Raw genomic sequence first — 17,192 nt, 5'->3', positions numbered from 1 at the left:
AAGTGAAATTGCAAATGCCCCAAGTTATTCATTATTGTTCGGTTCACAATTGCAAAAGATTGCAAATAATTAGATAACCTAAACATCATTCATCAATAGAAAATCAAACATGTAATTCATGGGGCATCCAGAGCTCTCTCTATCCTGTTACAGAAAGCATTTTAAGGTGTATGGAAGCATTCAACAAAGCACACAGGGAGTATCCTCTACTATGTCTTAGTGTCTGTGGAAAACAGAAGAATGAAGAAAATTTTAACACATTTATTTTTGCTATGTGTGTACTAAAAACTCATAAAGAAATCACAAGAAACTAATAATCATAGGAACCATGAATAGGGAAAGTGGGAATGGGCTGCCTCCACCCTTGGGCAAGAATAAGATGAACATTTTTCACTATAAATCTTCTTAAACTTTAGTTTTGAACTATGTGAAATTGAAAATTGTGCTGTAGAGTTTACTAGGTGTTTCTCAAACACTCTAAAATTCTGTAATTCAGAAACTCATATTCAGGCTTTTCATGTCTTCCTGTCCTAGCCTTCAGGGAATGTCTGTGCTTAGAAGTTTTACTTCTACAGCATGTTGAAAAATATATTAGTAAATTTTAATTATTTTTTAGATTTAAAAACAGAAATACAAATTCCAGTCTCTCTTTAGGATCCCTCAATGTATTTTTTTTAATGTTGTGGAGTTTATACATCCCAATTTAATGACCAATGTTCTAGAGTGTATATTGTGAGATCCTGGTGTGCTGGTACATGCCTATAATCCCAGAAACTCAGCAGACTGATTCAGGAGGATCACAAGTTTCAAGCCAGCCTGGGCAGAGGTATCATGTCTCAAAATAAAATAAAAAGGCCGGGGATGTAGCTCAGTGTCAGCGGTAGATTGCTTGCCTAGCACATGCAAGGTGTTGAGGTTCAATTCCCACTACTGGGGGGTAAAAAAAAAAAAAGTGAGGGAGAGTTGTGAGAGAAGAGAATATATTGTATGATTTTAAGATGTTGTGTGCAGCTGTTTCAAAGAGCAACTAAAACCAATGCAGATAGACGGAATCAACACATAATTACAGATACTAATCCACCTGGAAAGTACTTCATATGTGGCTAAAGACATCAAAGTCCTTCCTGGATACAAAAAAAAAGTGCCAGAGTATTTTCCAAATTCAGTCAAATCAATCAGTCATTAAGTATAATATTACAACCACAATAACCAATGCTTATCTGGTGCTATAGAGTTTACTAGGTGTTTCTCAAACACTCTAAAGTTTTGTGCATATTATTTTCCTTTTCATCTGACTTGCTAAACTGAGGACTCTATTTTATAAAAATTTATTTTTCATTATCCAATTCTTAATGTAAACCTAAGTATATAATCAGAATTAAGGTAATTTTATTTCTCTCTACTAAAAAAAAAGGTAACAGAATGAATTTGACATAACTCTCCTATGTACATATGCTAATACACAAGAGTGACTCTCAACATCATGTACATCCACAAGACTGGGATCCTAATTAGAATAAGATACATTCCATGTTTGTATAAAATATCAAAATAGATTTCGACTGTCATATATAACTAAAAAGAACAAACAAAAATTCTTTAAAAATAAAATTACCAGAAATATTAAAAAAGAAAGAAGAATAAGTAAAGGTAAAATTGGTCACCAAAAATTACCTAAAATATTTTTTAAAAAAACAAAAAAAGAAAGTAAAATCAGTTAATAACACATAGTTTAAAGTATACATCATTGTTAAAATTTGCATTGCACTGTGAATTTCAATAAGCACAAATGTTTTTCCCATAGAGCTTGGTATGCATAAAACTTACTTGCAAGCCATGGATCAAGCACATGATGCATATTATTTTATCCAAGCATAAGATAATATTAAGATAAAATTTTAATGTTTTCCATGTTTCAATTGGCAGCAACTCTTGTCAAAGACCTTCAGTTATGTAGGTAAATGTCTCAAGTAATTCAAATAATCAATTACATTCAAACACTCACCATCAAAAAAAGTCTCATTTTTAAAACCTTCCTTGGAAAACAAATAGCATAGACTTTGTACTGAGTCCATTCAAGATGCAAGGAAACTATCCTATTGAGTCATAAACACATGCCTTAAAGTTAAAAAGAAGCTTATTTATACAAATCTTACCTGATTAAATTCTGGCAAACTTGGCAGCCTGGAGTACATCTAAATGAAAGAAACCAAACATCTATTAGTTTACTTTTGTATTTTAAAATATACCTAATGATTATATAGTCAATACCTATTATTTTCCATAGTCTGGTAATCAAGATTTGCTGAGTATTCCTATACCATATGTCATTTACTACATCTACTGTAACAACAATGATATAATTATTAAAACATTTTGGAGTTTGAAACCAATATGCTAGACTTAAATCTCATTGATTTAGTGATTCCTCTAAGTCCCAGTTTTCACAGTTGGAAATAGCATCTGCCCTATAAATTAATTGAAACGATTATTTGAGCTTGGCAAGCATATACATTACTTGTCAGGCACGCATCCAATACATCATTGCATGTGCAAGAAGAAATGTTTTCACTATTATGCTTTTCAATATCTTTTTTGAGGGGGTGTAACCAAGGGTTGAACTCAGGGACACTCAACCACTGAGCCACATCCCCAGCCCAATTTTGTATTTTATTTAGAGACAGGGTCTCAGTCAGTTATTTAAGGCCTCACTTTTGCTGAGGCTGGCTTTGAGCTCTTGATTCTCCTGCTTCCGCCTCCAAAGTTGCTGGGATTACAGGCGCCACCTCACCTGGCTTCTCAATGTATCTTGACACTGGATATGGAAAGCCCTCAATGCTATAGTCTTGTTTTTAAAAAGTTATCTTACTTTCCTAGACTAGAGTGAAATGCCCAGTTCAATCCCGGGTTCCAAAAACAAAAATTTTAAAAAATTAAAAATTATTTTACTTTTCTGGACACTTTTATACATTCATATGAATTTTGAATTGTTGTCAAGTTTCCTGAAAAAAAAATATTTTTAGAATATTTTCGAGGGAAGGGTACTGGAGAACAAATCTAGGGATGCTTTACCACTGAGATACATCCTCAACCCTTTTTGAGACAGAGTCTTGCAAAGTTGCTGAGGCTGGCCTGGAACTTGCCATCCTCCTGCCTCGGACTCTTGGGTCACTGAGATCACAGGCATGAGCCACCACATCCAGCCTTTTTAGGATTTTGATAGGTATTTTATTAAATTTATAAAATGATTCGGAAGGCAGTTGGCATAATTATGATCTTTATCCTTGTTGATCTTTCCTTTTATGATTCAGAAGAACCTTCTGGATTTGGGGGTTAGCATTGTGGTCATCAAAGATCAGATTTTCAGTGTAAAGAAGTTTTAACAGAAAACTTAAGTTAAAATAATAGAAACAAAGGCAGTGTTCATAGAATAAGGGTCATTCTGTAATTCCGAAACTCACATTCAGGCTTTTCATGTCTTCCTGTCCTTGCCTTCAGGGAATGTCTGTGCTTAGAAGTTTTACCTCTACAGCATGTTGAGAAGGAAGAGGAAAGATGCTATAACTGAGTCTATCAGGTCGGTTCTCATTAGGAAGTAAAAATAAGAAAGAATCAAAGATAAATTTTATTGAAATTTATAATAATGAAATACTGCCAATTTTTTCCATTATAATGAAGAAAATTACATAAAAGCTACAATTTAGAGAATCTTACTAGTATCTAAGAAAAAAGCCTTTGCCATACAGTAACTTTTTATAATTTCACAAAGATGGAGTTAGCTCTCTTCTGCATAAAACATATCAGGTCTTAGATCATTCATGGAATTATGATCATTGTTTGTTTGTTTGTTATTCATGTTGGGGATTGAATCTGGGACCTCATGCCTCCTACATTTGTGCTCTACCACTGAGCTATACCTTTGGCTCCCACTGATGTTCTTCTTGAGTCTAACTGATTTAGCAATTTTATCACTTTTTGTGAAGTTCAAGGTGATCATGAAGATGATTTTCCATTTTCAGAAGCAAAATGACCCACTTGGAACTTAGTCTGCTTTCCACTGCAGCCACATAACATTACAAGACATCATAAAAGACAAAGGAGAAAAACAAGGTTGCCTTGGCATCTATAAACATTTTGTAAACAAGTAAAATGAGAATTTCCAATCACGGGGCTTATAGAGGGCAGGTAATTTGATGAGGGTGGAACTGGTCAATGTTTAACAAAGGCAAGGAACACTATTTTAGTCATCCCCAAAGAAAAAGAATTTCAAGAACCTCAACGTGGTCCTAAGCACACAGTTATGATTTCTACACTCTAATAAATTTAAGGCCAATGGCTCAAAGAACCTAAGTATAGAGTGGCTCCCCTAATTAAAATGTGACTCTTCTATTTTCCTTTTAGTTTTTGCCCCAAGGGCAAAGATAGCCAATCTTAATTCCATGGATCTGATTGCCCTGGGGAATTTTCCATATCCATTTCTTCCCCTATCTTTCACAGGCTGCCTTATTGAACTTTGTTCTGCAAGTGGAGTTTCCAGAGGGCTATCAAGAACACAAAGTAGTCAAACTCAAACCACTCTGTTCTACTGACCATTTTACTGAAATTACCTGTTCATATAATCTAAGTACAGTATCCTGATAGGTCCAAAATAGTCACAGATAATTCAGTTGAGGATGAGGAATATTCACAATGTTTTGAACACTTAATATCCAAATATTATAAATTATTTATACAAATTTGATGGAATGGATGTATTATTTTTCTATAACATCTATCTCCCCCATTAAGAGAAATAAGAGCAAGTAGAATAAAATCCACCACAGCTGGGCATGTTGGGGCATGCCTATAATCCCAGCAGCTCAGGAGGTTGAGACGGGAGGATTTAAGTTCAAGGCCAGTTTTAGCAATTTAGCAAGATTCTGTCTCAAACTTAAGAATATAATACAGACAGCAGAATACATCAGACACTAGAAAGGCAATATGTCAATCAATGGAAGGGTAACTGATGTGATACAGCAATCTGTATACGGGATAAAATTGGGAGTTCATAACTCATTTGAATCAAACTGTGAAATATGATGTATGAGGAACTATGTAATGTTTTGAATGACCAACAATAAAAAAAAAAAAAAAAAAAAAAAAAAAAAAAAAAAAAAAAAAAAGAATATAAAGGGTTTACATTAAAAATATAAAGTAGTTAAGCGCCCATGGGCTCAATCTCCATTACCAAACAAAAAAGAGAAAAAAATCCATCACAATATTAACAGTGATATCACTGTGTTTAACTTCTTTCTTCTTTACACTTCATTAATTCAATGATCAGGCACTTATAAGGAGCCTCATTTGGGACAGGGACTGTCATAGGCACTGGGGCTGAAGTGAGGCACAAAATTGACAAGGTCCCTTTTCTTAGCAGATTTTCTACAATAAGCGTGTAGTTCTTTTATAAAGGGAAAAAAAACAAACACTCATTAAAATTAATTAATGCTGACTTTATAGATATTACCAGATCTTCTGACAAGTGGTATTTCTAAATGTCTACAAACAGTCTTGCTAGTCAAATTGTTTTAAAAAGAAAACTTTAATTGAAAAGTATACCTGTGAGGGTCTTTTGAACTGGGTATGATTTTGTTGCATTCTCTCTTGTCGAACACTCCTTCGATCCAGGATTTCTGGGACTGAACAGAAAGTGTCTAAGTTAGAAGCATAACCACGGTAGTTCAGTTAAGCAAGATAATGTTTCATTATCATGGCTACTCATTAAAATGCTAAGATCAACCAAAGCTGATTTCTACTACATAAATAAGCCAAATGTGAACACAAAAATACAATTCATCCATTATCTCATTTTGAGCAACATGTATCCTAATAAATACATAACTGATGGGTTCTCTTAAGTCAGCTAAAAATCACTTTTATATTTTGCACCATACTCCTATGGCATAAATACCTAGCTCTCAAAACTTCAAAAATCTCACTCATAAAACCTTTTCCTTTGCCTAAGATTTCACAGGGAGCAGGAAAGAGTGCCAGAGGAGAGATGCCATCTTGGCAAAATTCTATACATAGTCCATAAACCTAGTTTACCTTGGCAGTATTGCCTCATGTTACACAGCCCTTAACCGTCCCAAAATCCAAGTGGTTCAATGGAATTCTTTCTTCCTTTGTAATAAAATCTGTCCCATTCCACAAAATGCAAGTCGTAGCCAACCTCCTCCATTAGCTGGATTAAAGGTCTAGAGGCAGATGACATTGGTTCCACCACAGAACCCCACCAACCAATAAGCTTGGCCTTTATCTAATAGGAAAATATTTTTAATTCCATGTTATATATTTTTAGTCAAATCAAAGGTAAAACTCAGCTTTTGGTTGGTAGCCTGAGAATTTAACTTTAATGTATTTTTTTCCCCACAGAAAATACATTCTGACTTTTAAATCTCCCTCAGAGGACCACTCATAATACAATTTAGTGTCCTTTATGGCCTACTTTTATACGATAGTTCCCATAGTCCCAATGCCAGTCATTCTGCTTTTTGAATGAGCAACAAAATGAACACACTTAAAATAGAACTTCAGGTACACTTTGTAGAATTTTCCTCCACAGGTGTAAACAAGGAAGCACACGCATAACAGGAACATAGAACTGGTTTTCCTTAACTCCCATATCTTAGCTCAAAATTATGGCAAGAGAAAAGCAGTCTTGATTTTCAAGTATTTCAAATAATTCTTACTTTAAAACTTTATTCTTTTCTGCTTTCATAATGGTCTCATTTTCAATATGCTCTCCAACACACCCTAGAGAGACCCCATGGTCAGGTTTGCTGGTTCTGATGTAGGAGCCCAAACAGGGATGGGACAAATGCCCAATGGGCTAGCTTCTTCTGACGGAGTAGTAAACCATGGACACAATAGTAGCTAACAGTGGGGACTATGCCATTTCTGTGGCCACTGTGGCAGCCTTCACAGAAGGGGTGTATTTTTTTTGTTTTTGTTTTTTAATTATTGTTACTTGGGGGAGGAAAAGGGAGAAATAAAAATAGTGTTGACTTCAGTTTGCTTTACCCTAAAATACAATACGATTTTACATTCAAACTTAGGCCTCTGGTGAGGGCCAGGAATTAGAAAGAATTGTTCCAAAGACTGGTCCTCCAACAGCAGCTGTACATAAAATAACACTTTCCTAACTGACAGTATTTTTTTTTTTTTTTTTTTTTTTGCTTTGTGGTGCTGGGGGATCAAAGCCAGGCCCTCACCCATTCCAGGTAAGTGCCCCGCCTCAGCCCCTCCCTGACAGCATGTCTACTCTACAATTTTTGAGGGTTTCCAGATCATTTTCTCAGGGAAATCTCTGAGCAGGCATAATCTTAGAGAGATTCCTTAGCTTTCAGAAAATTATTTTATTTGTTTTAATTCCCTAGTGCTGTAGGATTGGGCATAAGAAGGGACAGGTAACAGGTCATTTGTTTTCTTTTTTAAAAAAGAGTGGAGGTTGGACCCTCAAATAGCTAACATCTGGGCTGGGGTTGTGGCTCAGTCGTTGAGCACTTGTCTTGCATGCGTGAGGTACTGGGTTGATCTCCAGCACCACATAAATAACTAAATAAACAAAATAAAGTTATAAAATAAAATCCAACATCTAATAAATACTTTTTGGATGAACTGATGACTTGCTCCTATTTTGATGCCACCGGTTCTATTCACATATCACAGTACTGAAGTTTGACTGTACTTGTTCTGCTATCTTTACTTATTAACCTTATTATAATTTACCTCAAAAGAGGCATTGCTTTATTTATCTTGGAATCTGCAGTCTTTGGGGAAGCAACAGAATAGGTTAAATGAAGAAGGAAGATTTTCAGACTCCAGAGTGATGTTTCCTATATTCTCCACAGAGCTCCTTCCTTGGAGCAAGACCCCTTCAGACTGAGTGCCAGGCAAACAGACTTGCAGGTGCGTGAACAATCTTTTGGCTTAGGAAAAGTATCAGTGCAAAGCTGGCTGGTTCACCGGAAGCATCAGCTCAGAGCCCTGTCCTGAATTTTGTTTGAACTCTGCAGGGATGCCTCATTTCACTCACTGGATCCAAGAGGAACACTCAGAAAAACAGCATCCAAACACAAATTATCCAGAAATTAAAGGCCTGTTGCACCAACATTACCATGAGGTATGTTGATTTTCCTTTAAATAATCTTTTTTTAAAAATTTATTTTTTATTTTTTTATGTTGGTGCTTTCAGAGATTTAACCCAGAGGTGTTCTACCACTGAGGTACATTCTCAGCAAACCGCCCCCCTCCCAGTTTTTTAATGTTAAGACAGTGTCTTGCTAAGTTGCTGAGGCTGGCCTTCAACATGCTATTCTCCTGCCTCAGCCTCCTCATTGCTAGAATTATTGTTATGTGCCACCCAGTTCACTAAATACTCTTTCCAGAGGGCAACATTTAGCAGTATACTTTGAAAGAGACCACAGAATAATCTTACATCTTTTTTTCCTTTTTGGTAATAAAAGGTGAACATTCTTTTGTTGGTAGTAATTTTTTTAAAGGAAAACCTCTAAAAATATGATGTCAACTAAATAAATCACAATTCTCTAAAATGCCACTTCTCCTACAGAAGTGAGAGATTTTACTAACACTTTCCTGTACTGCCTTCTTGGACAAAGGTATTTAGCACCTTAGAATGAGTTTCCAGATCATATAAACTCATGAGTAAATGAGCAGAAAGCATTTATGAATTCTCCACAGAGCCAACTGGGGAATTAGAGGAATTCAACAGTGACCCTCCCAACAGAGTGGATCATAAAGGTACAAACCAAAGTGATGTCACACCCCTTCCTTCCTCTCTCCATGAACTAAATCCCTCATTATTTCAGTCCAAAAACCCAGTTTCAAAACAGCAGTGAAAGATCTCCTTTTCCTCAAGTGTCATACATGCGTCAGGGCTGCCCAGTCTCCCAGGGAGTAAAATACACAAATAAAACATTTTTCACTTCAGGTCATGTTAAATCATTTTGATAAGGAATACAGAGGAAGTGGAAGATTCTTTTATTACTGTTCTTTACAACTGTCCCTGAATAAAAAAATACAGAGCTTAAACCAAATGTCGGACCTAGTTGTTATATAACCACTTTAATCTGCTAAGATTTCCCAATTTGATGAACTCAATCCTTTCTGATTTCCGAGCAGCAAAATACCCACAAATTTATTATGTACATACATAGATGGTCTTTACTTACTTTTTATTTATTTGTGTGTGTGTGTGTGTGTGTGTGTATGTATGTGTGTATTTTGCTGGTGATCAAAACCATGCCACATGCTAGGCAAGTGTCCTACCACTGACCTGAGGTACACACTCCCATCCCACACACATAGTATTTATTTCAGAGTATCTTATTAAATTACCCAGAACTTGACTAGGACTACATCTGAATGATCTGTGTAATCTAATAAAACAAAAACAACAACAAACTTTTCTTGGAGTTACTAATTAAACTATACTTTTAAATAATTGATTTTTAAGAAATTTATCATCATCTGGGACAGTAAAGCCTAAATAGTTTAAAAGCTATTTATGACCCCCATGGCAATGGAGATTGTCTTTTTTTTTTTTTTTCAGTGTAGTACAGCAGAAAGAGAACAGGATTTTACTTCTTCAACTTCGGTAGAGACAAAAAAAAAAATTGGTGGGTACACATACCACATATTTAGTTAGACAATTCCAAAATTTTTGCTGAAAGAATGTGAGAGAGAGCTAGAAGGTGAAGTGTGAGGCAGAAACAATTTTAACACTGTGGGCAATTTAGTGACCATTCCACATTCCTGTGTCTCTTATCCCCAAGAGCAGCAGTTCTCAAATGTTTTGGACTTAGGATCACTTCATACTTATAAAAATTACCAACAACCCCCAAAAAAACTTTGAATTGAGTCTACCAGTATTTTCCATATTAGAAATTAAAATTGAGACTTTAAAAGTATTTATGAACTGGTGCATTTTAAAAAAATAATGATTAGTCTAAAACACATTATCATAAATAACATTTTTAAGAAAAAAAAACATTTAAAATTTAAAAGAGCATTTTCTTGCAGGGTACAGTGGCACTCCTGTAGTCCTCTTTGTGAGGATGAGGCAGGAGGATTGCAAAATCAAGGCCAGTCTCAACAAATCAGTGAGATCCTATCTCAGAAGTAAAAATAAATAAATACAAAGGACTAGGAAACTAGCTAAATGGTAGAACACACCGGGATTTAACCTTCAGTAAAGAAGATGGAGGAAGAGAGGGTGAAAAGGAAGTGGGGGGCAGGAGTAGGGGAGAAGGGCCTTGTCCTGCAATTCTGCAAATCTCTCATTTCTGGAACAGGACAGCTAGGTATTCATATTTGCTTCTGCATTCAGTCTATTTTTGAATAGTTTGGGTTGAAGTATATAAGAAAATTGGCCTCACATAGACATGTAGTTGGACAAAGAAAGGTTTGGGGTTTTTTAATTTTTTAAGTTGTAGATGGACACAATACCTTTATTTTATTTATTTATTTTATGTGGTGCTGAGGTTTGAACCCAGTGCCTCACATGTGCTAAGAAAGTGTTTACCACTGAGCCACAACCCGAGCCCCAAAGAAAGTATTTTAATGAACTTTTTAGAATTTTTTGGATTCATCACTGAATCTCAGAAAAAGTACCTTCATGAAAGAACTAATTAAAGGGCAAATCTCATACCAGTACCATTATGAAAGTAATTTTGACTTTTAGGACCATTGAAAGAGTTTCAGGGACTTTCAGGAGTCCTTGAACCACACATGGAGAGCTACTGCCAGCAAGTGACTACATACAGGCCCAAGGTGAGGTGAGGAGAGGAGAAGAGAATCCACCATTCCCTAGTTGGCCTCAATTCTCACATGAAAGCATGTCTTAGTCTGCTAAGTGAATAGATTCTGGTACTTCATGATCACCTGTTCAATCTGGTCTCAATGAAAAAAAAAAGTTCCAACATAGAGGGAAAAGTAGTTCCCAATGAAAATCATCAAGTGCTTACTGTATTTTATGGGCAAGGGGCTTTTCAAGGATCATTTTGAATGCATGTTATTTTTAACCTCACAGATGACTTCAGAGCATATCACACCCGTCCTCCTAAAGATGTCATTAAAATGACATCCCAGCTGGGGTTGTGGCTCAGAGGTAAAGTGCTCGCCTACCATGCGTGAGGCACTGGGTTGGATCCTCAGTACCACATAAAAATAAAATGAAGATATTGTGTCTACCTAGAACTAAAAAATATTTTTTTTTTAAAAAAAAGGGATATAGCTCAACGATAGAGACCCCTGGGTTCAATCCCCAGTATCACCAAAAAACAAAAACATTGATAACTATAAGAACAAGAGCTTTAATCATTCATCAAAAAATACTTTGACAACTCAAATAAATAACATAAATAAGAGTTGGGCATAACTCAGTGGCAGAGTGTCGCCTTACAAGTGTAAGGTGGTCCTGGATTCAGTCTCCAGCACTGCAAGTAAATAAGTAAGTAAATAAATAAAGCAATGTCCAATACTCAAACCAGAACAGAAGAACTTCTGTCTACAAGTAGATACCATGAGAGGGCTTAAGTAATATATGGCACAAGCATAGGCCATGAGACTCTATAGAAAGACAACTATAATTCCCCAATAAAAAATGTGTGTGGGGGGGAATCTGTAGAAAGAGAATCCTTTCTGCCTTCTGCAGAGACATGGGAAGTCTTCATGCAAGTCATGGGATACAGGAAAATCCTTGAAAGACAAGAGCGGGGATGATGGAATTCCACATTAGTTAGAAACACAGAGGTTTCAGCCTGGAGAGTTCAGGAGCATCCTTGTTAAGGTGATGACAAAAGCCTTTTGGAAACTGAGAAGCAGAGAATAAAGAAGATGAAGGAGTCAGGTACTTCAGGAAACATCTAAGCCTAAAGGTGCAGAACAGTCCAGGGACTAAAGAACAGAGTTATTAGCCGTGATGCTGAAATAGGAAAAGAGGCCTCTCTTCAAGAAAAATGTACGTATCATACAAAAGTAGGAAATTTCAAAGAAATACTTCCTCTATGATTAATACTGCAAAGAAAGTAAAGATGGTGGTAATTTTGTCCGTGATGAACAAACCAGGAACTGGGTTGTAAAAGAGAAGAGGCAGGAAGATGGTGAAAGACACTCTTGGGAGAAGCGATATTAAAAACAATACCCACTAAATCAACATTATAAAGCAAAAAATTATAAAGCATTAACATTATAAAGCATTTACAAAGCCTTTTATATGCCAAAGACTGTGCTAAATTTCTTGTGTGCTGTAGCTAAAGTAATATTCATAATTGTATGACTTATAACATTTATTCCCTTGTACATAGGAGCAGATTCTAATACCAATATCAGAAGTCTTTTACACCATGTTTTACAGGTGAAGTTGAAAGGAAGTTTATTTTATGTGAAGAAAAGTAAGACCGTACTCACAGACAAAGGAGAAGTCAATGAAGAGAGAGGTGAAGATAAAGAGAGAATGAAAATGGCTTAAGAGATCTTGGTGTGGGGTTGGACGGGTGGGTGTGAAGAGATGGCATGGACCATCAAGAAGAAGGGTTCAGGGGCTGGGGTTGTGGCTCAGTAGTAAAGTCTTGCCTAGCACATATGAGGTACTAGGTTCAATTCTCAGCACCACATATGAATACGTGTAAGGTCCATCAACAACTAAAAACATATATTTTACAAAAAGAAGAAGAAGGGTTCAGACTTGAAAATTCTTCCTCTTCTGATACTGACAATATTTGTACTTGGTAATTTTGCCCAAGACTCTAGAAACTATATTCTACAGAAAGTCGCAGCCCATTTATCTCTGAAGGTTGCCTTTTACCTCTTACCCAGAGAGAGAAAAGAAGGTGGGAGACACACATGCACATTCCAAGTCTCTTTTTGAACCAGCTCCTAACAGTACCATGACACAGTATGATGCACTTTCCAGAGTATGTTCTATAGATCATAAGAGCATATGAAATGCTTTCTCAATTAAGCATCACCAAATTTAATATAGATGGGGAAAACTAATGGTATCCCGTTGGACATCCTATGGGGAATACAATACTTCTACAATACAATAGTCAAAGGATTTCCCTGATGGGTGAACCTCAAAGCATGTTCCTCATAATATTCATGTCTGCAAATATCTAGACTAAGGGAATAAAAATTGGGGTAAATATACAAATAAAAATAACTTTGTTTGTATTTGTATATTTATTTATTTTGGATACTGGGGATTGAATCCAGGGGCACTTTACACTGAGCTTTTTATTTTTATTTTGAGACAGGGTCAATGCAAAAAAACAAAAAAAAATCAAGATATATTTGCTTTCATCTCTGGCCTCTGGATAATCTCTCAGCAAAATGGAGAAATCTTGTTCTCCCTGGTGAGTAATTTCCAACTGTTTAGGGTATTGCTAAGTTACTTAGGGCTTTGCTAAATTGCTGAGGTTGATTTTGAACTTGGGATCCTCCTACTTCAACTTCCAGAGCCACTGTGATTACAGGTGTGCACCACCACACCCAGCCTTTTTTATTTTTTATTTGGGACAAGATCTAACCAAATTGCTGAGGTTGACCTCGAACTTGTGATCCACCTATCTCAGTCTCCCAAGTCACTGGGAATACAGACCTGCACCATTGCACCCAGCAATAGCAATTTTTAAAAAATAGGCAAAGTTGTAAATGGTACAAAATCCACAAGACACAATAGATGATACCGGAAAAGTTAAGCCTCCCTCCAACTCCTGCATCCCAGCCATCAACTTCCCTCCTCAAAAGCTAACTGTTCATTCACTGTTCATTCTTCTAAAGATACTCTATGAATTTATAAGCATATATCAAATAAACTTTTACATAAATACAGGTAACTTATGCACACTGCTCTGCTATTCTTTTACTTATTAATAATAGTCAGTAATAATCTTACACATCTGATTATATAGAGTTGCTTCATTCTGGTTGGGGATGACCAGTATTCCTTTGTATGGAAGCCCCATAATTTATTTAGCCAATTACCTACTCATGTATATCCATGTTATATTTCATTTTATGCAAAATGGCTATGAAAGCATAGTTTTCATGTGTCTCTATTACTACAGAATACAAATCTATAAGTGAAATTTCTAAATCAACTCAAATATTAACATCTTGCCCTCTATAGAGGGGTACCAATGTATAAGCAAAAGATATGAATTATTAGCAACTTTCAAGCAATCATGAATACACTAAGTATAATGCACTTTATTCCTTCAGGGAACTAAAATATTTGTGTACTATTCATACCCAACTTCCTTCCAAAAGAATTTTGAGATGACAAAATTCCTTCCATGTAAAAATAATGGTAATAACAAATAAAATAAATGAACAAAATCCTTATTGCCAGAAGTTCAATCTACTTCCCACAATGCTTTTAATGTTCAGAAGTTGAAAATATCTATAGCACATCTTTGAAAACATGTTATTTCTGGGCATAGCATCACTTGCTTGTAATCTCAGGGATTTAGGAGGCTGAGGCAGAAGTACTGCAAATTCAAGGGCAACCTCAGCACTTAATTAGATCTTTTTTTTTTTTAAAGAGAGAGAGAGAGAGAGAGAGAGAGAGAATTTTAATATTTATTTTTTTAGTTTTTGGCGGACACAACATCTTTGTATGTGGTGCTGAGGATCGAACCCGGGCCGCACACATGCCAGGCGAGCGCACTACCTTTTGAGCCACATCCCCAGCCCACTTAATTAGATCTTATCTCAAAAAATAAAAAAAGGCTTGGAGCCCAGCACAGTGGTGGATACCTGTAATTCCAGTGGCTCGGGAGGCTAAGGCAAGAGGATCACAATTTCAAAGCCAGTCTCAACAACTTATCAAGGTCCTAAGCAACTCTGTGAGACACTGTCTAAATAAAATATTAAAAAGGGGCTAGGGATGTGGCTTAGTGGACAAAGCACCCCTGGGTTCAATCTCCAGTACCAATAAAGCAATAAAGACAACTGAAGACTAGAAGACTTCAATGAAAAGAATGCTCTGATTTTCTGATTATACTTCCTAAGTCATGTGTTAATTGAGAAGTGGGGAAAGGACTTAGAAGACAGAGGTGCATGGTCTCTTACTGCCCTATGGCGATGGGCAGTCTGCTCATTTGTATGCAACTTAGCTGATTAGGTACCAAGGAACAAAACCATTTATTGCTAATTAAACCTATCATTTCCCCCACCAAAACCTTCTACCCTTCCTGTATTCCCTAAGGGCTCCTCAGTATACTCAGTGTCCAAGTTAGAAAACAGGGCATCACTCTTAATTCCTCCCTATTCTTCCCATTCAATCAACCACCAAGGAATACTGCCTTCTCTATCTGCTCTTGTCTCTGTATTTTTATTGCCACTATCCTAGTTCATGCCATTACTACCCTAGTTAGTCACCATAAACTCTTGCCTAAATTGTCTCCCAGGCCTTTCTGCCTCCAGCTTTTTCTTCTTCAATCCATTCTCTGCAATAAACCCTGTAATCTTCTTGTAGTAAATAAGTAAAGTAAATAAGTCATTCTCACCTAAAACCTCCCAATGGTTGGCCATTGTCTTCAAGGTAAAGCCTAAAAGACCTCCACAGGTTCAGAGTCCACTGCCTATGCTCTCTGGCCTTATCCCTTCCTCCTCCCCGCTTCAATCTCTACATTCTATAACTACTAAACAACTTGGAAGTGTCTGAATTTACCTCCAGGTGTTCTCTACACGCTATTCTCTCTACTATACTCTACACTCCCTTTCTCTCTTCACCAATTTAGACATCATGTCTTCTAGAAGACCTTTCTGGAAACTCCCAGATCTGAATCAAGTTCCCCTTCCACATACCCTCTCAGATGTCTGTGCCCAGCCCATGCATTGACTCTTAGAAAGAACTTGACAGGGCAGCACCATTTTGAAACATACCCATCGAACAAGGATCACTTCATAGTCACTGTGACTCAGCCTGACCTAAACCCCATCAATACTCGATCATCATGCTAAGAAACCCTAAACGCTCTATCATCACAGGAAAGGAAATTGTTACCTGGGACTGAAAACACCTGAAGGCAACACCACAAGAACCCTTCCTTAATAACCCTTCTAGCAATGTCTTAACTGCAAAAATCTCCTCCCTCTCCTCTATCTACCTTAAGCAGAAGACAGGTCTCAGTCCTCTGGGTCTCTCTCCCCAGGTCTGTCCCTAACTAACCTGTGTCACTTACTGTTGACACTTTTATTTCCTTATTTCTGTTGACTCCTTTTATTTCCTTCATTCCCTTCTTTCCTTACATTGATATGATCTCTTTAGACCCACTACACTCTGTGTCCCTGAAGACATTGTGGTATCCCCTGTGCCTAGCTAGGCACATATACAAGAGTTTTCCCAGTGCTTCCAAAAACATATCCTGCCAAACAAAAGAATTACACAGGAGAAAAAGAAAATGTTTTGTGGCCATACAAATATGTGCAAGTATTGTGACTCTCCAGCAGGGATAAACTCTCTGTGACTCCTCTAAATCTATTTGTCCAAGAATTTTCTAAGAGGGTATCATAGACTTGATTCCACAACATACAACTGTGGGAGAATCTTTTGCCAAGAGATTTCCACCAATTTTCAAGTAACAATTCTCCCTGTCTTATTATTATTATTATTATTATTATCATTATTTTTATTTTGTACTGAGCCACATCTCCAGTCCTTTTTATATTTTATTTACAGATAGGGTCTTGCTAAGTTGCCGAGACCGGCTTTGAACTTGAGATACTCCTGCCTTAGCCTCCCCAGCTGCTGGGATTACAGGTACGCCCCATCACTCCCGGCTCCCTGCTTATTATCTTAGGGTTTGTTTTTGTTTTTTTTAATCTTAAAATTTGAGAATTTTATCTTAAAATACAAAAATCAAAAATTAATTTGCTCTTTAAAATATTTAACTTATTTTAACAGAAATATTCGAGATGTTAATTTGTTTTTTATTTTGTTCTGTTTTGTTTTGTTTTCTATTTTGGTGTTGGGGATTCAGCCCAGGCACTGGGCCTGCTGAATATGAGGTCAACCATTGAGCTATACCCCAGCTCTGAGATTAAGATAAAAGCTCTTGAAAAAAAAAATCTTTAAAATTTTTATCCTGTCAAATCTAAATTAAAGATGTAGAGTAGGATTC

The 17,192-nt window shown here is 36.5% G+C and overlaps 1 protein-coding gene across 1 annotated transcript in view; it reads right to left on the bottom strand.

Annotated features, from left to right (window-relative positions):
- Positions 1-5,708, bottom strand: part of Trpm6 (transient receptor potential cation channel subfamily M member 6) — a 107,993-nt gene extending 102,285 nt beyond the window's left edge. Inside the window, 2 exon segments of the mRNA XM_077797819.1 lie at positions 2,157-2,195; positions 5,599-5,708. Coding sequence (XP_077653945.1) covers positions 2,157-2,195; positions 5,599-5,708 — 149 coding nt within the window.
- Between the last annotated feature and the right edge of the window lie 11,484 nt (positions 5,709-17,192).

Source organism: Urocitellus parryii, chromosome 4 (genome assembly GCF_045843805.1).
Source record: "Urocitellus parryii isolate mUroPar1 chromosome 4, mUroPar1.hap1, whole genome shotgun sequence".
In the NCBI taxonomy this organism is placed as follows: Eukaryota; Metazoa; Chordata; class Mammalia; order Rodentia; family Sciuridae; genus Urocitellus; species Urocitellus parryii.
The sequence above is the reverse complement of the archived record's forward strand: the minus strand, read 5'-3'. Positions and strand labels throughout refer to the sequence as shown.